This window comes from Aythya marila (genome assembly GCF_965140915.1).
Source record: "Aythya marila genome assembly, chromosome: 11".
Taxonomy (NCBI): domain Eukaryota; kingdom Metazoa; phylum Chordata; class Aves; order Anseriformes; family Anatidae; genus Aythya; species Aythya marila.
Genome location: NC_139052.1, coordinates 4,502,791 through 4,528,728, shown reverse-complemented (window position 1 = coordinate 4,528,728; position 25,938 = coordinate 4,502,791). Strand labels below are relative to the sequence as shown.

At 37.5% G+C, this 25,938-nt stretch overlaps 1 protein-coding gene across 8 annotated transcripts in view; it reads right to left on the bottom strand.

Moving 5' to 3' along the window:
• RNF111 (ring finger protein 111) overlaps positions 1-25,938 on the bottom strand; it is a gene marked incomplete at its 5' end in the record, with an annotated part of 51,731 nt that overhangs the window by 4,879 nt on the left and 20,914 nt on the right. For 4 of the 8 annotated variants that reach the window (XM_082768671.1, XM_082768673.1, XM_082768678.1 and 1 more), the window contains 10 exons: positions 410-505; positions 1,427-1,519; positions 7,311-7,437; positions 8,189-8,314; positions 10,819-11,170; positions 11,917-12,172; positions 13,023-13,342; positions 14,249-14,446; positions 16,658-16,821; positions 19,634-19,760. In XM_082768671.1, the coding sequence (XP_082624797.1) occupies positions 410-505; positions 1,427-1,519; positions 7,311-7,437; positions 8,189-8,314; positions 10,819-11,170; positions 11,917-12,172; positions 13,023-13,342; positions 14,249-14,446; positions 16,658-16,821; positions 19,634-19,760 (1,859 nt within the window). The remainder of the gene's footprint in view (positions 1-409; positions 506-1,426; positions 1,520-7,310; positions 7,438-8,188; positions 8,315-10,818; positions 11,171-11,916; positions 12,173-13,022; positions 13,343-14,248; positions 14,447-16,657; positions 16,822-19,633; positions 19,761-25,938) is intronic. The other 4 variants (XM_082768672.1, XM_082768674.1, XM_082768675.1 and 1 more) reach the window with 2 other exon arrangements.

Here is a 25,938-nt window from a genome sequence, read left to right as displayed (position 1 = left end):
TGTTTTCCCTTTTCCCTTGGTCTGTGAAAGAACATTTTCCTGTTTCTAGTTTTTAGTCTGCGAAGACCAGGGATACTCTTCATCACCCTTATCTTAAGGTGATATCTGTATGTGCAAGCATTCACTACAAAATAAATAAGGCTAAGCTTTGACCTGTTTGTGTGTCAGAAACATATGAATACCAAAACTTTGCTTATCACATTACAACAGATCTCTATTTAGAAACCACATTTTTTGTATTGCCCTCATGAAGGAAGCGGTATTGTATGCTTTGCTTACAATCCCTGAAATTGCAAGACAGGGTAAACACGCACTCTTTGAGATCAACACTTCTGCAGATTTAAGCTAAATACAAACGTTACTACATTTTAGGGAAAATATAACAGCCCACAGTTTAAAAAATCCTCACCTTTTTGTACTTATGGGGATATGTGCATCTTTCTATAGTTCCCTGTGTTGCTCCACGATTCACATTGCCCAATCGTTCCTCCAAGTGAATCAGCTCCTAAAAGAAATATCAAGAAATAAACAGCGTAAGAACTGATAGTTCAACTACCTTGAAAAAATATATTTTTCATTCTAACCCATTTGCAGATTGACAGACAAATTTTAATTCCCTAGTTATTCAAGTGCAAGAAAAGCAAAAAAGGGTATATTGTATAGAAGTTACGGGTTTATGAAAAAAGCAAACTAAAACCCCTAAACACAACACTACCTGGTATTTTAAGTTACAGGGAAACAGTCATGTAATAGTGAGAGAATCAAAAACTGCTTGCCAGCTAGGAATGTTTATCAGTGTATTTACACATACTTGTGTTTCTACTGAGGAAAAAGCAATTAAAATGTACCAGGAAAGTATTTGCTTTCTAACAGTCATTAAGGCTTGGAGGCAGGGGGAGACATTTCTTAAGATGAAATACAATGACTGATTTCTTTTTCTCCAGCAATAAGTTTACTAGAAACATAAGATGTCACTGAAGATGTTTTCAGTGGACTAGGTCATTAACTCTCTGCATCTGATATTTTATTATTACATTTAAAAAACAAAAACAGCTTCAACTCCCGCACTACATAATAAACAGGACAGCACTGTCAAAACTGCCAAGTTTCACCCTCACTAGGAGGATTCTGGCACAGATATTCAGAGACACGTGAATACTACATCCTACTTAGGGGAAGAAGACCAAAATGTACTGTCAGTTAATAACCACCTAAACCTGTGTTATCCACAGCACCTTTTCTTGACTGACTCAAGATACTTTCAGCATCTATTCCCAGTCCACGCCAGTGAGGACATTCTATGAATTAACAATATTTTCTTTATGATTCTTTTACATCTACATATAAAACTAGCTCTACCATACACCCTCCCCGTATTCCCTCATGACATATTTTGGCATTGATCTAGTTTTAATCTATTACAAACCTCAAAATTGCCCCTGAAAGGGCCTCTGAATGATGTTCCATCCAATCCCGATGAAATGTAACGGATGTGAGGATAGCCCGCCATGTCTGGTACCTATTCAAACAGCAGATGTTAAGTTAAACCTATTCAGAACAGTGCCAGAATTTTACTGTTCACTTTGTAAAATTTAAGATCCTTTTGCTTTTATTGAATCACTTATTTATACTCCTCAGCTTGAATACACTATTATAACCGACAGCTTATCACCACTCTGAGCTCTCTGAATATAACTGGGAACGAAACAGAAGTGAGACTAGATCCTCTATTATCAACTCTCCAGATATGCATTACCTATTTCTTGGCATCACTTGCCAGCTCTCAAAGTCTCAACCTGCTTTGTATAACCACGCCCTAGATATCTACCTGTATTTGTAAACAAACACACTAAGACTATGCATGAAGTTACCAGAAAAACTCGTTGTAGATTCTCAAATATAAGTTTTTAGTACCACGGAAGAAACAAGGCTAACATTCAGCCCAGAAAAACAACCAATTTCCTTACCTTACTCAAGAAAACTGAACATCTTTAGACACCCTTCACATTTAGAGGCAGATAAAAGTAACACTTGAATAAATCTGATCATCTAACGTCATAGACATCTCTACATACGCTGTATGTTCAAGCATCCACTGACTTCCTTGCATATTAAGAGATACAAGCAGTGAACAAATTACCAGTGTTCAGAGATTTACTACCCTGCAGGCACTTCAAACACCAGTGCTTTCATACAGGAGAGCAGAAAGGTAGTTAAAATACGACGGATCACCTTCATAGCAGAGCTTCTTAGTTGCATTTTGGCTACCACAAGACAAGTAAATAATGGTGCTGCCTTTTGGTCAGAAACTTAACAGTAGCAATTTGTTTTTTTAATAAAAAGGTGAGAAAAACAAGATGATCAGTGGATTCAATTTACTTTCAACATGGAGAGTGTACTGATGTAAGGACTGTAAGAAGCAATTCATTTGGAAATACTGTAATGTATTTTAGAAGTGCTATCTTCCTTTCTGTGCTGTCAGCTAGTAATGCCCCTGCTGCTGTATGTCACAGCTCAAAATTAATTTTGTGAGTCTGTCACCAAGTTAGACATCTCAGATATTATCCTTTAAGTTGGATACTTGTATGATTTCCATGATTTTCAGCAAATTCTTAACATATAAAGGGTGTAAAACTGAGTTAATGCACCGTAAGGAGCCACAGGTCTAGACAAAGTTACTCACATATCATTAACAGACCAATACAGTACCTTTCTATGTTTTTCAAATCCCGTCTAGTAGCTAAAAGCTGACATGAATAGCAAAAGTTTCTAAACAACTTTATTTCGCTAGCAGATGCAGAAATTACACTTGACATTGCCTCAAAGGTCAGAGGTTACCAACTGGAGCGACATGTAGCCAGTCAGTCCCCCAGCTAGAGTGAGTTCTGCTACTAAAAGCTATTTGAGAAACCTACTAACACCACCACAAAAGCAAGAGTTTCTCAGAGCACATATTGCAACAAACAACTGAATTTACACAACAAACGCTGGGTGGGACATGATATATTTTCACAGTACTAAACATGCCTTCACATTAGCCTGATGGGAAACATAGCACCTCTGTACAACTATCTGAACATGGCACATACAGGCTCTTTTATGCAATATTCTTGAAGAGCAGGTTACATTTCTGGCCAAGTAAAAACACTATCTTGAAACAGCCATCTTTGTAAGAACAAAATAGCTTTTATGCCTGCAGAATAAGCAGTGTGCTAACACAGCAAAATTTTAACTGATTACATTTGTGCCTACAAGCAACAATGGGCAAAGGAACAATAATGCCCAAGAGACAATAGCCTAACTACTACCCATTTAACTGTCACCAACTGCAAACAGAAGATTTCTGCTCTCTTGAAACAGCTTCAAGAAAGTTAAGCACAGATGAAAGTGCACTTTCAGTAAGTTTTGAAACTGCAGAAGAAAGAAAAGACAGATAATGCCAGCCTATGTTAAGTAACTTACTTTTTTTTTTGATATAGTCAAATAATAATATACAATTTAAAGCAATATACTCTGAATCTGCAAAGTTCAGTCCATGCTTGCCAAGAACTGTGTTTCCTGTAAAACAAAGGATCACTTGTTTCTGGTTTTGCACTTCCTTACGATGTTTCCTACTACCAACAAAAATGTACAGTGACTCAGAAGTTCAAGCTGAAGTCTGAACTAGTTACAACACAATCATTCTGAAACAGTTTGAAATAGCCTACAAGAAAGATATAGCTTTCCTTGCTATCCTGTTTTCAACACCTTCCGTATTTCCAGGATTTTTCTGCCTTTCCGCTGCCACCAGTGATTTTTCCATTGCATTGTACTATTTATCTTCCCCATCCCAGCCTTCCATTCAACGGTTCTCATTAAGGATCTTAACAGTACACTTATCCAGTTAACTGCTTTAATCCATGTCAATACTTGAAAAAATAAAGCTGATCAATTTTCTTAAATAAGTCAAATTCAAACAAGGAAAAGTTGCAATTTTCAGAGAGACGCTGTGGGAAAGAACAATTAACATATGTTGCATAGCTAAAGACCTAGGTCTATCTGTGCCAAAGGGGAACATAAAATAAATGCTCTTCAGTGGTCCATAATCTCTTAAAAAGCAAGCAAACATGAATTCATGTTTATATGGGAGAAAAAAAGGATCAGTTGTATTACACAGTTCCATTTTTCCTATTTGAAAAACAGTTAAATCTGTTGCAGTTAATGAAAATCTATTTCAAACCTAACATCCACCTTCAACTACACTACAGCGGCACATATACAGCCTATATCTCCTGTCTCTCTCATATGGTGCTGCATTATTTATGTGACACATAGATCTTTAGTTGATTCCTCTGAAAAACGTTCAAGTTTGCTGTGCAGAATGAATCCATCACAAAAAATCGCTTTGACAGGAGCTTTTTTCCCTCACCATATGCAAGGCACTGAAATAATAATGATGGGAACACACACTACTCTCAGGCAGAGTCACAATGATCAAAGTAATTGCATTAACTCAAGGAGGGAAGTAGACTAATCCTTGTCTAGGTAGGCATGAAAGAAGTGTTCTTTAAACTGCTTTTAATCTAGGATTCCTCCTGAAGCAACACTTAAACAAGTGAAAATTGCCTCCACCAAGCTAATAAGAGGGTGAGGGAAACAAAATCTTTTCTATTTGGACTGGCAGAGCTGCTGAATGCTACTCCTATCCCCTAATGCATCCTGATCTTGTCTTGCTGAGGACTGAAATTGCAAGTCTGTTTGAGTAGACCAGATTAAAATTAGATTACCTGCATCCGATTAAGATCTGAAATTGATACATCAGAGTACTGATGTCATTTTAGCCCTAACAATCCATTATGCCCTTTACATCAGACATTAGCTTCCAAGAGTTTTTTGTAACTCCCCAAAAAAAAGCACACTGCCTACCAGGCAATTCACCATTTTTGGAAAGTATATTAAACACAACCGATTTTCAGCTGAGCTACTGCATAAGTTACTTCAAAAGACTTTTTAAAAACAAACAAAAACCAGAACATCAACAGTTTATGACACCTGCATCAAGAACACAGCTAATGAACTTGCAAACTGCTGCTCAGTACACCCTGTTTTCTGAAAAAGAAAGCGCTCCTCATAACATTAACTAAACTTAGCAGAGGGCCTTCAACTATAGTTCAGCCTCTCCTTCCCTGCCCCAGTTCCTAAAGTTACAATGAAAAGACCCTGATGACAGAAGCAGTCGCATCTGTTGTTCTTTAATAAAAAAATGGCACTTTTGGTTAAGATTCAAATTTTTTTTTTTTTTTTTTACATAAACTTCACAGATTTGCTCCATGTTCAGTAGTCATTTTTGCTGACCAATCTCCTATATTCTCACGTACGTATAAATAAAGAAAACTTTGGCTTTCATTACCACCTTTGAAGGGGCAGAACCATCAAAGCGCTTTGAGCCCCTTCTGTATACAACTGCTAGCAGTGCTTTAACCTGCCTTTATTTTCTTCTAGTGCATGTAATCTGCATACATTTCATATGACTCAAAACACCACTGCTTCAAAGCCTAACACTCAACCTGATTTCAGCAGGGTTCAAAACAGATCCCAAACTTTCAAGGAATTATTCCTTCCAGATGTCCGTACACTGCAAAATGCCTTGTCAGGACAATGAGTACAAAAACCTGACATACACAGCTTGAATTCCACTTCATCCAGAGATTCATGACTGACTTATAAGGACCAGATAGCCCTACACAAACACATGCGCAAGTTTTTGTAGAGTTAAAGAATCCTACTTCATCTGACATATCTGTTACTAACAGCAGCTATTTGGCAAGACTCCCCAAAGTATCTTATCAGACATTCATCAAATACTTCTAAATATTCTCTAAGGTTTTTTTTTTTTTCCATTCTACTGCTAACAAGACAGTAAAAGGGGGGTCCCAACTACTTCTCGTGTATCATTTTTGATGTATGCACACACCTGCAAAAGTTAAAATACAGGTAAGTTTCTCAACACATTAACACAAGGATGAGCTCACCTCTCAAGTTTCTAGAAGCTCCACAGCAACAGTGGAAATAAGTCTCATAATTGACTTAACTAGCCCTGATAGTGAGATAAAATAGACACATTTAACTTGCTGCCTCCTAACACAACTGCAGGTCACTGACATATTTAAAGGGCCCTTTTTCATGGAGAAGGCTATATAATTTTATTGTCTATGCTAAAATACTGAATTAGAGTGCACTGAATGGTCTATGGTAACTATGAAAGCTGTGCAACAAAGAATTACCAACCCTACAGAGATCAGAGATACCTGAGGATTATTACATTAGATAAGTAGCAAGGATCAAGCAGTTTAAGAACAGACGACAAAGAGACCACTATTACAGTATTAGTTATAAATTTATAATCCAATCTCTAGATGTCAGTTCTGGCCTCTAATACAGAAATCTTGTATGGGCAAGACTTGCAGGTTGATTTTTTTAATTACAGTTTTAGCATCTGTCTCTAGATGAGGCCACCATTTGATTAGATTGTCTAGCTTTTAGAGGGCTAAATGAAACAGATTAGCCATACAGAATACCCACACAGAAATGGTGCACTTACTCAGTTCAACTACATTTCTGTCTTGAATTGTCTTGAAAGAAAGTTAAGAATATTTTTACATAACCATACAGAAATTCTTTCAAAAACTAGTATTCTGTGTAAGTCACAAGATACAGAGATTCTTGTTTTTCTACTGTAGATTTAAAAAATTGTGTTTAGTAAGGGACTAACCCTCACACTTAATTCTGCTTGTAACACTTCATGCTACAAAATCATATTATTTTATCATGTGGAATAAGGTTGATGAACACCAAATACTACTGAAAAACCAACCAAATCTCTATACAGAATTCCAGCTGTACATATGGAACTTAAAGTTAAGTGAAGCACCAGCGCCAATCCTTATGCGCTGGGTGGAAAGCTGGTACCTTTAACGAACTAAAGCTCATTAAAGAGCACAAGTTTTAGAAATCAGATGCAGAGGGTCAATGCATTGCAATGCACATGACAATTTAATTAAAATATGATTCATTTTACAAGAGCTGAAGTTAGAAATGTTAGCGTCCTAAACTATTTTTTCTCATTAGATATGAGCCTGTCTGTTCTTGTAGCTTTCTATCTGGGAACAACACAAAAGCACTGGATTATTTTTTTCTTTAGTTAAACCAATACCTTTCACAACAAGGTATACATGCCTAATCAAATACGTTAATCCCCCAAATAATTTTCTTAACAAACAAAATAATTACAATGACCAATTATTGTGATTTTTCACAAGCCATCTCCTTACCATTAGGGGAAGAGCCCCTATTTGCAAGTGATGAAGTCGAGGAGGTGCGTGGTAGTGGGCCAAGTGAGGATGCAAGGGCCCTGGAGGGTAAGTAGCTGCAGTCACACCAGCTTCAATTCCCAGTTCCCTGTCACATGAATGAAAGTAGCATTACAGTAACGGTACATCTTGCCTCCTAGATACAATTTCACTGCTTTGGACAGCATAAACCACAGCAACACTATCTTAATACTTTTTTAAATATATGTAAACTTTGCTGAAAATCTTCTTAATCCTACCATAACTAAAAGCAGCTTTTAAGTAAGCTATGAAGATCCAGTACATTAAATCAGTAGAGACAACTACATATTGATCGTGTTGACTAGTTCATGCACTATGGGAACAGAAGCCATAACCCAGGAGCCTCTTCTCTGATGGCTCAGAAGTAATTTTTTCCAGATATTAAATACATAGTAGAACTTAAACCTAATCTTCCCAAGTGGTCTGATGCAATTTCAAGTAAGCTAATACATACATACGAGATAATGATAAGGTAGATAAAGTCTGGATTTGATTTACAAGCTTATTTTATAAACAAAAAATACAAGAATAGGCTTCAGCAATATTTTACTTGCCTATTTTAAAAAATCAGTTCTTGAAATAACAACCTACTGTCAGTGATCCTCAACTTTCAAGAAGCAATGGATAAAAAACTAGAAATATGCTTCATATATGGAGTGCTAAAAGCAACGTTTCAAAGCCAAATCAAGATATACCAATTTTAAATTACAGGTGCACACAGCATTTTTTATTTTTGTTTTTTAAAAACAGCCTGCATTATCAGCTATGGTCCTTTGCATTGAGTCTCAAAGAACTAAAATAGTTATCTGATTACTAACCAGGCAGACCTCTCTGGAGCTTGTCGAGGATGGGAAGACATTGTCTGAGGCACATGAATGTGATGCCCATGACCGTAATTTGGGTGCATTCTGTGAGGATGCGGAGGAGGCCTCTCATGAGCACGTCTAAAAACAAAACAGCAACAGTTAATTCCACACATTTATTAGGGTAGAGAAAGTAAAATTCATCAATGTTACAGCCTGAATTACTGGAACAAGTTAAAATGAAAAAAAAAAACACTCCCCACGCTGTTTTAATTTCAATTTATGTCTAAAGCTAGAATTTCAGACTCAAACACAAAACTGACCAAATAGTTATCTTTATAGCAATATACTGAGATACACTGCAAGCACTGTCAGCTACCGCGATCTGGTCTTTACCTGACAGATACAATCAAGGGACTGACACTGTTTAATCCTAATCTCAAACTGCAGAAGAGGAGAGCAATGAAAGTGCACATAATAGTCATGTCACGATTAAGGATGTAGTCTGTAGCACTGCCGTGAATGATTTTTAGTTTATTTCCAGTGAAATTATACCACCAGAAATTATTAGGGGTAAACAAGCACACTAATCAGAGGTAATTTGCCTTGAAACACGTTTGCATCATAGCTCAAGTAATAAGAGAACAGTTCCTTCCATTCCAGCTGGTACAGAACAACTACAGTTTTGGACAAAATCTTTGCAAAAAACCTGCTGGCTGATTTCTGCTACTTTACCATCTTCCACTTACCACAAAAAAATTGATTAGTGTTTTTATTTCCATTGCATTCAAAGCAGAATTATTTTATTATTATTATTCAGCCTAGAGACTTGGATTTTACTAAGAGCAGGAAACTCCCTTCACATTCAGTCCCACCTTAAACTTCCAGACAGAGCAGATTACATTTTGTAATCTACATACATCTAAAAAAATAAGAGGTTACTTAAAGCATACTATTCTAACCAATGCAAACTGATGCTTCTTCAGAGAAATCTGTTGAGCTTGTATAAATTATGTTACATGGTACGTACCACTGCAGGAAACTAACACAACACGGATACAATTATCACAGCAGAACCTATTCCTAGTCTCACCTCTGTTCAGTTCATTAACTATGGGAAAAATCTGGAACAACATATTTTTAAAAAGATTTTAAACATAAATACTATATGGTATATGAACGCAATGCACCATCAAATGCTGCCTTCTGCACATTTTGTTGCCAATCCCAAGATCCAAAGAAAGTTTTAGTTGTACCCAGTGTTTGAGACATGACAGTAAGGATACTAACCACTCTCTACTTACAATTTTGAAAGAGTTCTGTGTCACTAGAAGGTATACAAGCTGGAAGACTATCCCATATACTATTTCTAGAAATGAAGGATGAAACAACATCCTGAGAACTCTTGAGAGGTTGAAACAAGGAACTGAAGGAATCAGAATTCTGCTATCACGAAGTTTCTAGAACAAGTAAGATGGCTATCACTTTTGTTTTTGCTTGAAATTCAGTCTCCCATTTGACCTGGCTTGAGCGTTCCAAAATTGATTTTTGTATACTACTCCATAATCACAGGCATACACAACCAGTACCCTTGCATGCTGAAGTCAGGGTGTTGAGGTCATACCATTTGCATAACAGATAAAGAACAGGTCCAGGTTCAAAACTGTCATGACTGAGAAAGAAGAGAAACATATGACTTCCCTACAGAAAAACACAGATCTGTCATGTATGTCATGTATCACTGTCAGCAGAGTTAGTACCTATAGGGTTCTTTTGTGGTTTTGTTTAAGTATCTGAAAACTGTTTAAGAAGTTGTGGTTAAAGCAAATTTTTGTTTCAGCATTAACATCTAAATCTGTTTTATATTAGGTACTGGTAGAATTAATATAAAAATGTTAGGAGAAACAACTAGGGAGTTCTTGCTTGAAATGCTCTTGAATATCTAAAAGCATTATCTCCAAAACAAAATAGCTTCAGTTATGCTTTGATTGAATTCCAAGCCAGTACTGACCTGATTTCTGTTGATACTAGCGTCTAGTTTAGCAACAGCAGTATCTCTTAAACAGTATCAAGAAAGCTACACCTCAATATCCGTCACCTTCTGATAGGCATTATTCAGTGTTTCTTCTCTTCTCAAGACCAAGGTGTAGTAAAGCTAGGCATTTATCTAAGATTAAATCTTCATTAAACCTGGTAAGCCATCTCTTACGAGAAGTCCATCTTATCTTAAAGCATTAGTTACATAAGAAGGATCTTAATAGTATCAGCAATGCAAAAGACAAGACATTTTTAAGAAACATATGGAAGGAGCTTATGATGTACTTTTTAGGCTGTCCAGCTTGAAAAGGAATTCCTGCCTATTATCTGAAGGATAATTAATGGGCAAGAGAAACAAAGCTTCACTTCTCTTCCATAACCAATTCACTGTACTTCTTGCCTCACCTGGACGCAACAATGAATGTAGTGACAAGAACAGGTTCAGTCTAAATGCTCACTCAACTGCGATGGTATGTAAAGACACTTGGTTTAATGCTAACAGTTCCTAACCATGCAATTACAATTTGAGATCCACATGCAACATTTTACAAACCTGAGGGAAACGAATTATATGTTTAGATAACGTTCTGAGTACATTTGTGACATACGTTGGGTGTTGCATCATTCTTCTTCTCTGGACCTCCATCCTCTGGATCACTTCATGAGGATGTAGCCTCTGTGCTGGAGGTGCTGTTGCAGGGATGTGATGGGAGATAGGCTGATGTGCTGCCGGAAGATGCTGTGGAATCGGAGCAGCTGCATTGGCTAAAGGATGAGTTGGTGGCGGAGGTGGAACAGGATGAGAAGATGCGTGGGAGGAGATTGAAGGATGGAAGGGATGCACTGGATGAGGAATAACATAATCTACTTGAGGTGGAGGTTGTGGCTGCGGAGGAGGATTTCCATGAGAGTGGGGACATGCAGAAGCTTGATGGTGAAGAGGTCTGGTCAAAGAAGCATCTGCAATGAAAACAGAGACTTTTGATCTTGTCCATAGTAGTTTCTGGATGAAATTTATAAAAAACATCAGTATATTCACACAGGTGCTTCGATGTTGTTATACCAATATAAAACAGTGGCAACATGGGAATTTGTGTATATTCAGCTTCTCAGATGACTCCAGTGATGCATCCTACAAGCCCACACTTCCTGCAGCCACTACTCTTTTTTCTTAGGTTGGTAAAAAGTAGGCATCTGTGATGCATGTTGAAAAGGATATACATAGTAAGAAATTTTACTTCATTTGTTGTTTTTAAATACTCTTTTTCCCCTTCAAGTCCGCTATTTTGTAGACATAACACATCAAACGAGTTAGTTAACTCTGAGCCTGCTAAAGCAGAACTCATTGGAGATATATGGAAGGGGAAGATATAAGGAAAAAAACGAAAAGGTGTTACTAAAAAACAAAGGATAAAAATATTTTTGTAGTAAATACTTTTTTTTGAAGTTTGAATGTTAAGAGCTGCCACTCAAAAATGACTTCTTCCAAAAGAAAATATTTTAATTTCCCCTTGGTTACATGTAATTCCTCTACATAAACTTAACCATTTAAATACATTTCTTAGCATGCATTTTTCTAGGCCATTTTTACAATCAAAGTAAGCAGACAGTAAAAGTTTTCATATGTTGTCAGGGAAGCTGTTTTCTTGTTTGTTTTGTCATCCGTTCCAACGCACAGATATCCAGAACTTATCATCAGTACTTACAGGGAGAATGCATATAATGCCGGCAGGAAGAAAGCGATGCCTGAGGAGGAGGTTGGGGCTGGGGCTGTGCAACCATACTTGATCCATACCCATCTATTGTTATTGATTGGCTTGGGCCAGCACCAGCCTGATGCCCATAAATCGCAGTTCGAGATGAAGAACCAGGACAGCAGGGATCAAAAGCAGACGTTCCATGAAAAGCACCACTTCCATGACTTCTTATGCCATTGCTGCTTAAGTCTACTGGCAACGCCTGCTGCATAAACAAACCACCTCTTTTTCAAGCAATTCTTCAGACATTGAAAACAAAGTCACCCTCAAACATAATATGCTAAAATACGAATAAATACTATCTGGGATCCAGGTTTTTAAGTTTTAAGACTTGGTTCTGGAACATTCCTTAGATACGATTAACATTTCTTATTCCTAAATTCTTGAATCTGACAAAAGAGACTGAATTAGTTATACCAGTACCATATAAACACACAACAAGGCTACGATGGATAAATCAAGTCTGTGGGAGCTGCACACCTTGAATTATTTGCAGGCAAACAACAAACTTTAGTGTTTTCAGTTGTGTCTACTGTATTACACTTAAAACATACACCAGATTGTGCCAATTTAATTTACAACATGTAGAACTATCAGTAACGTTCTTAGATTTTTAACAGTATTGTTTTAGATCTGTTTTTTAGTTACTTTGGAAGTCTTAAAAGCAATGACTTTAGAAAAGCAACTTTTCTTTTTATAAACTGAACCTTAGACTGATTTTTCTTCCCTTAAAGCAGCTCACTTATGCACAAAACTATGATCTGCAAAGTGTATTCCAAGGTATTTATGTTTGTTTTGACTAAATAGCAAAATAAAATAAGCCTTATAGTCATCAAGATAATGTCAGCTGTCAATGATTATTTGTCAGGTTATGACTTCTCTCATAATATATGGACACAAAAATGCAAACTAACTCAAATTTTCTGTTTAGTTCCTTTTTATCGTGTCTGCTACAGAACATGAGAATAACCCACAATTCAGCATCCTATTCTATTCTTCCATACCTATAACACAACTTGAAATCACAAAGGAATAGTTACAAAAATTAAACGTGCCTGCTCATGGTAACTGGTGCCAGAACTGCTGCTTGCTCCACAAGGGGCAGGCACTGGAGGAGGCCTTTCAACAGGGCAGCTGGAGTCACTGAACGAAGGAGACAGCGGAACAGCTGGGTGAGGGTTGTGGTGGTGGTGGTGGTGGTGTTGAAAGTGGTGGCCATGCTGCTGAAAGCAGCTTGTATGCGGATGCCCCAGTGCATGATGATTCTGTGAAGATCCTCCACATGGAGAATGCTGAGGGCAGCAAGATGGTAACCGTGGCATGGCCGGAGGGCCAGTTTCCAGTGTCGTATTAGATGCAGTTCTTCTCGTATCATCTTTAAATTAAAAGAAGTTAACATTAAAGTATAAGAAATTAGTAAAGCCAGACACCATAAAGCAGAGTCTGAAATTTAAAAAACAGTACTTCATGATTAAATAATTAACTGATCAGAAAACAGATACAGACTACAACAAAACAAACTGGATAAAAAAAATGAGGATTTAGCCATGCCTGCCAAATGAAGCAAACACGAACAGTTTCAGTGAATGTACACATGAAAACCACTAGAGGAAACGAACTGAAACTTGCTTTATTATTCCAGTAGTTTAACACACATTATCAGCAGGGAAGTAGAAAACACTGTCCCTGTGGCTAATATGTACAGACCTATTTTGATCCAGTATCCTCAAATTCCTTTGTCAGTGTGGTCAGCTCAGGTTTTTTTTGTACATCACCTGACTTGCAGAAAGTGAAAGAGCACCCATATCTCAGACATGTTGCAAGTGCTACCCATACTTACAGCTCTCTTATAGGTCTGTATAGACATGCTTCCAGTGAAGCAATCTACAGGTTGACATCTTTCACTTCCTTATACCACACACATAAAAAAAAAAAAACCTACAACACTGCCATGGAGGACTCCACTCCCAGTGAACTATATTCTGCCTCCTCAGAAATTAAGTGCATGGTTATTGATCAGATATAATTGAACCTTCCCAATAAGCAAGCACAGAATGCTCCTGCACCACCTCATTCATCTTTGGGACAAAAATGATCACTGTTTTCAGATTCCTTTCCTCTCAACTTTACACAGTCAATCTAACCAATCTCAACTTATTATTGCTATCTTCAGTCCTAAAAGATCATAAGCTACTTAAGCTAGAGGAGGTTAATCAGCTTTCTCTATCTCCTTTGTACTGGCAGGCAATACAACAGTTTAGAAAGCTCTCATATTCTGTACCTCCAGCTGAAGAACCAGCAGTGCTGCTATTCGGAAGACTGGAAGTCGTCTCTGGTGCTGCAGAGGGCTGGCTGGTGGAGACGTTTGGAGCTGCATCAGAGGCCTGCTCTGAGGTAGACGTACTAGAACTGTTACTGGAACCAGAACTCACAACCTGGGGCTCCACCCTAGCTGATGTGGTTGGCACAACTGTCGGCTCTAGCAGGGGAAGAAAAAAGTTTCCACGTTCTGAAAACAGTTACTAACGTATTTGCGGAAGTTTTCTATAAATTCAAAGGCAAAGTATTCTAAGATTAAGTATTACCCTTACCATCTTTTAAGGCCTACGAAGCACAAGAAAGTTTTTAGATAACTAACCAAGAACATCATAATAACATCTAAACTAGATGAGCTACTTTACTTCACAAGCTTCAGCTATTCTATACGTACATTTTTAAAGACCACTGTGAGATAAACTTGGTTTCTAGTCTCAGTAGACGTTGAGACTAGAATCAGATTCATTAATCAGTATTTGAGACTTCAAGTTCATTTTGCAGATTATGAAGAATATACATACATACATATATATTTCGTTGGACCCACAGAAAATTTACCACACTTCATAGATTTTGTTCTCTACTACACAACTGTGAACAAGTAAAGTTTTAAAAGGATAAATAAATGGTGGCATAGTTCAAATTCAGTTTTAAAAAGTCTGCCTTTGACTACGTTTAAAATTTCTAACTACTGACAAGGCAATGACATGCCTAGGAATAAGAGATACCATAAAAGGTAAGATCAGAAACAGAACAGCTTTTTTTTTTTTTTAGTAAAAAATGCCTGCATGGGTATAATAAAAAAGCATTAAGATAGTTCAAATGCTTCTCTTACACAAAGTCTTGAAGTAAAATATGACTCGTTTTCAAGATTTCTCTCCTAATCTAATAGGTATATCAGCAACTCAACACGGAAGGGAATAAGCGCATCTCCCTTTCTGCAGTCTTCCAGATGATCACATTAAAAACATCACTTGATATCTATGCTTAAATCCCTTTAAATTTAAATGTGGCGTTCTGATTTTAATTAAAGCAAGTATTTTCGGGAAGTACGTTTAAATTCAGGCAAAAAACCATCCGTGAAACAGGACACACAGAGCCTAAAACTGGTGTGTGAATACATAGTACATGAGACTGGATGCTAATGCATTCTAAAAGCAATCCTGCAGCCATGCAACTTATTCTATTAGCCTCAAGCATCCTACTAGCCTATTACCGTTTTGATTTGTTACCAATAATGCAAGCAGTTCTGTTCCCTCTCTACCTCCCTCCACCCCCCAAAAAACATAAAACAAATAAAAGCCAGTAGGCTTGGTCAATCTCAAAATGCTAGCTAAGAAAAAAATATTTTTAAACGCACTTCCCAGGTGTTAATTCACAAAGGTAAGTGGGAAGATAACCCTTTTACACTTATGTAAGTAGCCAAGTTTTAATACTGGTACCTTTGAAGACATCCATAAAGTTAGGAATAAGTACATCCTTGCCTTGTAACAGTTTCAATTCAGAATGTGTCTATTTTCACAATGGTTTGTATGTGACACATGTACATGTAAGTTACATCAATAAATGCTATTTCCTCTCCAATGATAGAGCTGTTGGGATATTTCATAGTAAAACTATAAAGCACAAAAAAGCTGTAAATCAACCTATCTTCTTCCTTTAAAACCATCAACAAACCAAAAAATTCCAAACCATCCAAATCACCCCCAAAAATCAAAGCATCTTAAAGAATAATACAACTTTCATACAGAGATGGAACTGTAACAGTGCAAAACTTCTGTTAAACATTCACAGCAGGGCGTACCCAAAAAATTCTTCAGAGTGACTACCAGCAGCACCAACAAAAACACGTATGAGTTTAAGACTTTCCTCTGGCAACATCTAACAATAATAATTGAAAATCTTTCTTATGATTTTCAGCAGGAATACATTTAAGTGCCAGTACGTTTTAACACGAAGAGGCAATGAGAGGTCACAGTTTCAGAAATCGAGCATGCTTTACTATACATATATATATATATTTTTTTTAATTCATTTGTACTCCAAAGAAGAGTCATAACTCCGAAGCACTACCATGAGATTTTCCTTTCCTAACGCCGTACTGAAATAAAAACATAGATTTAGAGCCGTGGTTCCAACCTAGTCTGTAATTCCTGCCTGGTGACTCACCTTTCAGACTCACACTCAAGTCAGCTTTTTAAAGAAAGTTAGACATGGAGGATCCACTGAAATATCTGAACTTTTAATTTGAAAAATAAAGTTGCAAGAAGATTTTCTGACATTCTACCAGACTTTTTCACAAAACAGTATGCAACTAATACAATTAATTCAGCTCACCTTAAAGGAAGGAACTTCTCAGAGCAGTATGACTTACCATCCTCATCCACCGTGAGGTCCACGACTTCTGCTGCGTTCTGTCTGAGGGGCTGTATGACTGTGGAAATCCTGCTGCGGTTCCGCTGCTCTTGAGGCCGCGCAGCGTGAGAACTAGAGCTTTGTCCCCAGTGTGATCTTGAGTGTCCGAGTGTTGAACGAGACCTTAAAAAAGGTATTAGCTTAACTACTGACCTAAATCTTGCCTTTTTGTTTTTCCTTCCACCTCACTGTTTGGGAGGCTGCTGTTTTATTTTTCAATAATAGAATAGAGTTTTGTTATGCTGAAATACACATCTAGTGAATATGGCGCAGCAAGGCATTTAAGTGTTACTGCAGCCTGTAACAGACAACATAACAGCACCTATTTAACAGGTAGAAATTAGACATCTTTAATATTTGTTTCTGTGAAATAAACACCAGTAATTTATTTTAAAAAAAATCACTGTGAAACTGTATCAGTCAAGCAGCGATCACATCAATTGTATGTTTTTATTTTCTTGTAGAACACGAGTCTCTGAATCCTATGCTATTCCTATGCAGTCTGAAACAGATCTATCAATGATGAAAGAAGCGTTAAGATTGTAAAAATTAGTAAATATTAAGTTTTGAGTGTTAATTTGCAATGACATGTTTTCAGAGGATGATTTCTAATCTTTAATGTTGAAGTTCAGAGATTGCTTTGGACATTCTCTTAAACATTTCCCTCACTCCCATTTAGAAATAAACACAGCTTTGTATTATGTGTTATGAAGCTTAAGTGAAATGTAGCTGAAGAAAGGAAATCATAAGCCCGTACCATACCTAAGGAAACGGACAGGTTTGTTTCTGTAATATAACAGCATCCATTCTATTTAATGCTACAGAGCATTAGAAATAGTATTTTAATTTTTGCTACTCCGATTTTTTTTTTTTTTTTTTTTACTTCCACCAAAAATACATTTTTACCATTTAAAGCAGGTAAAAGTCTATCCACAAGTTACATGACAATAAAGGAAACCATTTATGAAAACTATCTACCAATCTCAGAATACTGTTCAGAGCAAGATAATGTTCAGTTTGCTTACAGCATTTACATTTTTATCCTGAACTACCATTAAGACTTCCAATAGCTGCCTTTGTTCCTTAAATTGTTCTTTGACAAAGCTAACATTCCTGAACCACAGGAAAATCTGCATAGTAATTAACATTCAAAGTACTGAAGACTAGTGTGGAAGGGACACTTCCTGACGTTTTGGTATCAAGATTGGAATTGGAATTTAAGACTCTTCCTTGCCATAGCAATCTTCCTGGAATTGTTTTTGTACTGTATTTGTTAATCACACAGAATCATGACATTTTCCAATAGAAAACAAAATTTAGTATCTTCTCATGAAATTTTTGGAGTAAAATCTCTTCTGAACAGCTGAGGGAAAGTACATAAAGGGCTCGACAGCAAAAAAAAAATTCTATTTGCCCACCCCATTATGAATTTAATAAAAATTAATTTAAGAAGTCTTCATGTTAGAAAGTCTAACAAATTAAATGGATCAAAATTTAAATACACCAGAAAAAACCCTTGGTTCAGTCCCTTCCTCAATGAAGAGGAAAACACCACTGACACCAATATAAATGAGAGGGGTGTTGCTGCTGTTATCTTGGCAGTACCACTGCAGAAGGTAAGGTAGAAAAGTAGTAATTTTTTTGTATGTAATTTTTTTATGGCTACTACAGCAAACATTTTCTATTGATGGTGAGAAGAGGAAAGCTGAGTTTTAAACAGCATTTTATGCATCTTTAATCAGGTTTCAACTGACGTTCTGTAAGCATTATCATCATATTGCCTCCTTTTTAACCCCCCTAAAGCTTCACATGAAATTTTAAGTGGCTAAAACAAACTTGATCCAGCTCTAGCTGAAGTCTTTGCAAGAATATTTCTCTTAAGTTTTACAATTGTTCTTCTCAACAACACATTCGTATGGATAAATTAACTATTTCTGGAAACATATTTCTAACCATCTCAAGAGAAAGCATCTATTGATTCTGCAGCTTTTGCTTTCTTACAAAGAATATTCTACATCTTTAAATATAAAGAATTATAAAGAAACATGTTGTTGAATAAATCCATTTTTAAAATGTTGATTTCTTTCATCTCTCCCTGTTTTATCTGCTACAAAATATGCAACCCAGATTTATACGTATGACATCTTGTGTGTGTCAGTTTTAAAAAAAAATATCAAGGAGCTTGTTTGAAGCACTCATGAAATCCCCCTCATTATGCACACACCTGACTAAACCATGAAATGGGTTTTGCTAGGATATGCCATTTATTCCAATGAAGTGATGTCTGTAGGAAAATCCATCTGTTTTTTAACTTTAAAATTACATTAATGAAAGCACAATCTGCTGAGAAACACACAGGATGTTTGTATATTTTACTGTCTATTTTTCCTTTGTCATTTTATAAAAAATTGATGGCCATTCTTCATATTCCACAGTTTTGTCCTCATGTTCACAAACAAGTGTATTTAATTGGTAGGCATCTCCAACAGTCCCATGCACATGACAGTTTCACGTCTTCCACTTCAAGGAAGTCCTCTCTATTAGATTTTAGAGAACCTGACAAATATGGAGCAAAATTTCCATAGGGGCACAGAAGAACAGGAAAACATTATGAGGCAGTGGCTTCACAGAAAGATGCTGTCAGAGCAAGGTTGTTCTCTCTAGGATCACACTACACAGCTTTGCTTCCCTGAAGTTCTCCCTCTCAGACACACTATCCACAGCCACCTCACCAAATCCATCAGTTGTATTTTCAAGCTTTAGCAAAGCTGTGGGGTTTGACTTTTTCTCTTTTGGAATCATAAATGCATACTAGGCCTGGTAGTATAGAATTTCTGTAACATTACCTTATGGGCTTTTAATGATACAGACCCTTGTGACAAACACTGAGTCAAGCAAAATTTTACTAATACAAAGAGACACCAGTCTTACTCACCTGTAGCTCTCACCAACTGTGACAATCTCCACTTCACTATCCGTTGAGGTAACATTTATTTCTTCATTAGCAGTGACCTGGGGAGTGGAGGATGCTTCAATCACCACAACATCTTCATCAATACTTCCTAATGAGGAAAGAGGAAGAAGAAAGTTTGCATACTTAATTTTAAAAGCTGTCATTTATGAGACTTTTTTCCCCCTTGACTTAAAATGTAGGTGCATTTCATAGTTTATGTCAAAACTTTAGGTGCAACTGTCAAATACGTGACCTAATTATGAGAGGTAGCAATTCTGCTTTAAGTATTTATGAGTAAAAGGAAGATGACAAAGAGGGGGGGAAGCTACAGATGTGCAAATTTACATTCTACTGTGTATTGGAAGTGATTCTGGCTAATTTTATCAGCTGTAACACCGATGAGATTCAGTCATTTAATATAAAACCAAAAGCTTTGAAACTAGCAAAGCAGGAGTGGTTTATTATTATTTAATAGCTTTATTTTTTTCGTATGTTCATACGTATTCAAATCTAACCTTAAGGCTAGACAATAGCAACAGGAAAAGCGATGTACCAACTAAGAAACGTTACTCATTTCCAAAACAAATTGAAGACCACAAATGCATTGATGCTTATAACATCTTTAAGTCTACACTTTCATTGGCATTCACAATCATATAATAGACTGGCAAAGTTAAAAATGGAACTATCAGCAGTAGAAATAACCAAATACCTCACAAAATCAACTCAGAGACAAGATTTGCCAGGAAATAATTCCTGCTTTAGGAAGAGTGGTTAAAGTTCCAGTCTAGTACCCATACATATGGGAACCCTTCTCTGTAGCTACGATACTGGCAATGACAAGTTTGAATACCTAGAATACTTAAATTGAGTTATAAATTTACTCACTGTTCCAATGCCACTGAACACAAAGGAATTTATTAAATAAATGAGCTTTCTACCTTAGAAAGAACAAAGTCTACCATTTTGAGATCTGAGAATTTCTCTAAGAAAAGTGCTTAAAGAATTTGGCCTCACTCTAGTCAGTAATTCTGTCCTGTATGGACTGTTCTGCCCCACGACAAGGTGCATGCTCCTTTCTTCATTCATTCACAGCAGGCAACAGCTCCCTGGTCTAGCAGAAGGGCTCCACAAGAGCTCTGCAACTTCTTAGCTGTGCCATTATAAGTGAAGCAGCAAAGACTAACAGATTTCAGAGGTTGGGGGGTGGGCCACCCTCCCTCTTATTCCCCTCAAGCACCAACTTTTTTATGCGTTGACAAACCAACAGATTTCCTTTGTTTCTGGTCACACTATTCCCAGAGAGACTGGTGCCTGACGATGGGAACAGCCATACTTCCAAATGCTGTTATTCACCAAAATGTCACAAGCACAAGTAGTGTGTGACAAAATTAAGTCACAGAACTCATTTGAAAATATTGGCAGAAACCGAGCGCATTATTACAGCGTCTCAAAAGCAAAGTCAGACACTGAAACCAAAAAATACAGGGGGGGCATTTACTCAAAGTGAAAAAACTGCAGCTGAAGTCTTCACCATGTTGAGCAGAAAGTAAATGTCATGCTGCTGACATCTTACAGGTCACAGGCGAATGCGCAACAGCTTCCTTACGCAAAACAATCTTAGGAACTTCTCAGGTAAAACCAACCAGCTACGCAGCTGGTGAAAGGTCAGTTAGAAAACACGTGATTGTTTTTTACCCCATCTCTTGGCTTCCAAACACGCACTGCTTTAAGTATAGTAAATTTGAAAGCACTCCTGGGAGTCCAAACAGCCTCGGCCTCAGACTCAGTAGTTATTTAAGTTTAAGACAGGTCAAAAAGCAAGAAGATTTAGGCTGAAGAGAGATCTCAGTATTTCTGAACACAAAGAGCACCTCCCTGAGGCCGAAACCATATGCTGTGTAATTCCAGCGTGCATCTCTCTGCTTGAGCTCTGAGGCAAGCTTCTCATGAAAGCCAAAGGCAACTCTCAACTGAATATCCATGCAATTCAGATGCCCACCTTTCCACCTTTTAAAGTTGATTTTTTTAAAGCAAATCTTTAGCTAAGACGTGATTTTACAGACTATACATTAGTCAGACTGTAGAAAGCATCAGGCCTGTCACTAGCTGAACAGGTTTTATAACCTCCAAAATAATAAAGGAAGTCTTCAGGAAAATAGCCAAAGGTACTATAAATAGGATCCAGCGTGGCTATATTCCAACCTTCCGCCTTCCTACCTGCTTATGCTTTCCAGTGGGTCTCCTGAAGTCAAAAGCACAAACCGATTGGGTTTTCATGCCAGAGCATTTTCAGAACTACACAATGAATCAGTAATACACTGCAAAATGAAGACTAGCAACAGAAGTCTCTAAGCTACAATAAATGCCTTACAAGCATTTGTAAGATTATTTTCCTAGGGAGAAGAGAGAGGAATGTTAAATTATGATCATACACAACAAACTTTGTACCCCTTTTATTTAAAAGGGTCTTCTGCGTAAAGTTTATTAGAAGCACACCAAAAGGAAAAAGTGCATGTATGTGAACCTTGTGTATTTTAGGAACACTGTAGTTGTTTGGAGAATGGCATATAAAAGTTGACCAATCTACCAATACAAACCAATTTAATTACATACTTTTATCTGAACAATAACTTTAAAAAGATCAGCTGAACAGCAACATTTCAGAAACAAAGACCACTGAGGTAATGTTCGTAATCCTTATGAAGTTCCTCTTCTGTAGTCAGACAATTATTTTCAATAAAACCCAGTTTTAATGTGCTTTGTAATTTATAGAACACACCAAGAGACAAGGGGAAAAACAAAACCAGAAAATATCCAAACCCAAGAATGCACAAAGTGTGAAAATACTTGCATTTTGTCCTCAGTATTATTTCTGACCCCACAGTCCACCACACAGGATGTTTTTATATAGTTTGCCATCACAAGGTACACAATTATTTGTTTTAATAGATGTACCAGTCACTAACCAGTCACCTTCTCCTGGAATGAACTCTAACAAACTTGATCATAAATTATAAATATTAATACATCACTCGTCAATGTATCATCTCAATGATCTATCCTACAAGAGAACAGCTGAATTTGTATGAGTGTTACTATAACAATCCTGTACTACTGGAAATTATTCATTCTTCATGAAGAAGAGTCATTGGACTGATGGCAGCAAAATAGTTACCCAGACTTATGGTTTTTTTCCTTGTTGTCTCCCCTGCCCCCCTGCTCTCAGCATAACACCTATTGTTATATAGCAAGCAGAAAACAACCCTCCTGTAGGTATACACCACTCTGCTGTCTCCTGAGTAACAAACTGGAGAATAGTTCACTTGCTATGTTTTGTGATGAAATTAGCCTTTGGGCTACCACTGAAGGATTCATTCAACATTTTTAAACGAGCTTGTTAAAACCAAAACTTCTGAAAGTTACAAACTTTGTTGTTGTTGTTTTATTATTATTATTATTTGCCCTACCTACATCCACAACTTATATTTTACAGCACATACAAGACACCAAATTTCAGTTTTTAAGTTCCTCATAACCTCACAAACTCAGAGATATTAGCAGTAGTTAGCAATTAGGTTTTGTTAGTAGTTAGCAATTGAAGCTTTTTAAACCCTTCTTTATATTAAAAACCTAGTGCTCAGCCAGCCTAGGGGAAAGGATGAAGTTAGGGGAAAGGATGAAGTAGACCGGCATGAACCCAAATTCAAGCAGGCTCAAATGATACTCACCCCTTAACAAGCAAAACAACCCCCACCACAGGCCCTATGCCACCAAGACAGCAAATCTGTCAGATTAATTTACTGAGCCAAGTACAACTCTTGAGTAACACTCTGCCATCCCGTATTCAGACCTTTAAATGAGCGTAACTTCTCCCCAGAAAACTGCAACGTCAGAAGTATATCTGCTAGGTGCTGCTGACAGACCACGAGCAGTTCTGGGAAGCAAGTTTTAATCTTAAATGCTTCAATAACCCAGAGGTTGTAAACAAGCTGGGCTTTACACACAGTAGTATCACTTCACTTTGACAGACCATAGCATGGCTTAGAGATTTAGCAGTCACCAGTTAGCACCTATTTCCTACAAAGGACACAAATATTGCTGCTGTAACATCCAAGGTTATGCTTGGCCAACTACTGTCCTTCCTGGAGGGTACGTTGCTAGATTTTAACCAGATGAAATACTACATGTAAAATAGTCAACAACTTTTACCACATACGATTTCAAATGAGACAGCCTGACCAAGCCATAAGTGAAAACAGAAGATACTTCAAGTAAGAAGTCAATTTCCAGTGACAAAGATGACTTATTTTGAGTTCCAAGCTTTCACTAGGTCAGACCAAGGGCCTGTTCCGACCCATATTCTCTATCAGCTGCAACACACACACAAAAAAAAAAAATGCTCTGAAAGTAGAAAATCCAGGCTACAACCTTTATTTGAAATTTGTCCTACCACTGAGCAGTCACTACTCCGTTACAAACACCAGGAAGCGTATCCTTGCCTGCTCGCTGTTGATGGGCAGCTGTCAGTAAGCATCTAACGCCCTTCTGAACTCGCTGGCACTACCTGCCTCTGCAGCACCTTGTGATGGTGAGTTCAAGTTCACTACCTGGTTAGTAATTCAGCTTGAAATTGATAATATCCTAATAGTGTTAATGAGTTCTAAGTGTGACTTGTGTGGAACATACTTTGACAGCTGTGCAAGATGGGAGAAATCTGCAAAAACATGCAATTGCCTAGGACTCTGCACCCTAGCGGAAAAGGGAGTCAGGCACCAGAATTTAGGGGATCTCACCCAACTGTGAGGTATGCTCATGTGGGTTAATAAGCCCAGACTCTACTTATGTTGTAACCAAGCACACAGGCCTCAGCCCTATCAGCAATGCCACAGCAAACCAGCTCTGTAACGTATTTCCAGCACAAAACGCTGCAGCAGTCAGTGAAGTGCTGAAGTGAATCCCCAAGCTAACTGATTACTGCAGTTATTTAAAGCTTCAATTCACATCGGATAGGTACGGTGAGAATAGCTAACGGGGGCTGCTCACACAGCCAGGTGCTGCCTTCCGCACTACTCGGAGCTCTTCCCTAGCCCCCGTCCAGTAACACAGTAGAAAGGACACAGACTGGTTTCCTTGTTCGCTACTGAGATAAAAGCTCTTAATTATGACCTGCATCAGTTACTGTGGGAAGAAAAAGAGCACAGTGTAATTTTAGCAGAAATTAAGTAACTGAAAAATCATTAACAAAAGACAGCTCATTTCCATTTCATATGTGCTCATCTTGAGCTGCTAACAGAAACCCGTTAATGCAAACAAGTAGCACTTCATGTTCGGATTAGCATTTTCACCAGCCTCTGGCTTCTAAAATATCAGATGTCTACATTCAACATTCTTGGAAGACACACAACAAATACGGGAGTGGATTCGGGCTCATCATTCTTTTTTAACAGAAGCTTGTTCCAATCAGCCTTGAACAAAAGCTGGAGCAGCTTCTCATCAGCATCACATTCTAAGCAAAGTGACAAGACCTGTCTAGCACCAGCAATCAGAAAAAATACAAAGTCTGGCTTGCAAGGAATTCGAAGGCCTATTAGGCCAACAATTTATAACAGTACAAAATTATACTTTTTTTTTTTTTAAATAACACTTCCCATTATTCATGGTTTAGATTTACTGCCAACTGAGAGTATGTGAAGCTAAAACCTGCTCCACTTCTAGCTTTTTCTGAAGTGCTGGCTGTCTCCAAATGGCAACCCCAGCCATTTTAGGTCCAAGCTGAAAATGCTGTCAGTACCAGAGTATCAGAGAAGTTTCATTACAATGCTACAGAGATCCAAAGCCAGTAACAAGCTGCAAAGCCACAGGATTTTCTCTATAGGTGTTTACACAGGTCCTCCCTCTAAGGGAGAGAGAAAAGTTTCTGGGCTACCTAACAAAACACAATCAAATACCCATTTTACAGTAAAATGACTGCAAACGGCAACATCTTTAACTGTGAGCCCCCTATTTCAATTAATATTAACTGAGCATCATATAGATTAGAATAGATAGCCCTAGTAGCACTGCAATTTCAAGTGTAACCACATCATTGAACTGCAGTGAGTTGTTTTGTCCATGTCCCCAAACTTTCCTCCCTCCCCTGAACAAGCCTCATCTGGTCATCTCCAAATTAATGAGGACAGCTGCCCTTTATGACCAACAGGTGGTAAAACAACCTAATCCAGTCCCAGGTGTCCTGACTTGGTACTTGCTCAATCCCCTTCTATTCCCAAAGCACCTAAATTCCA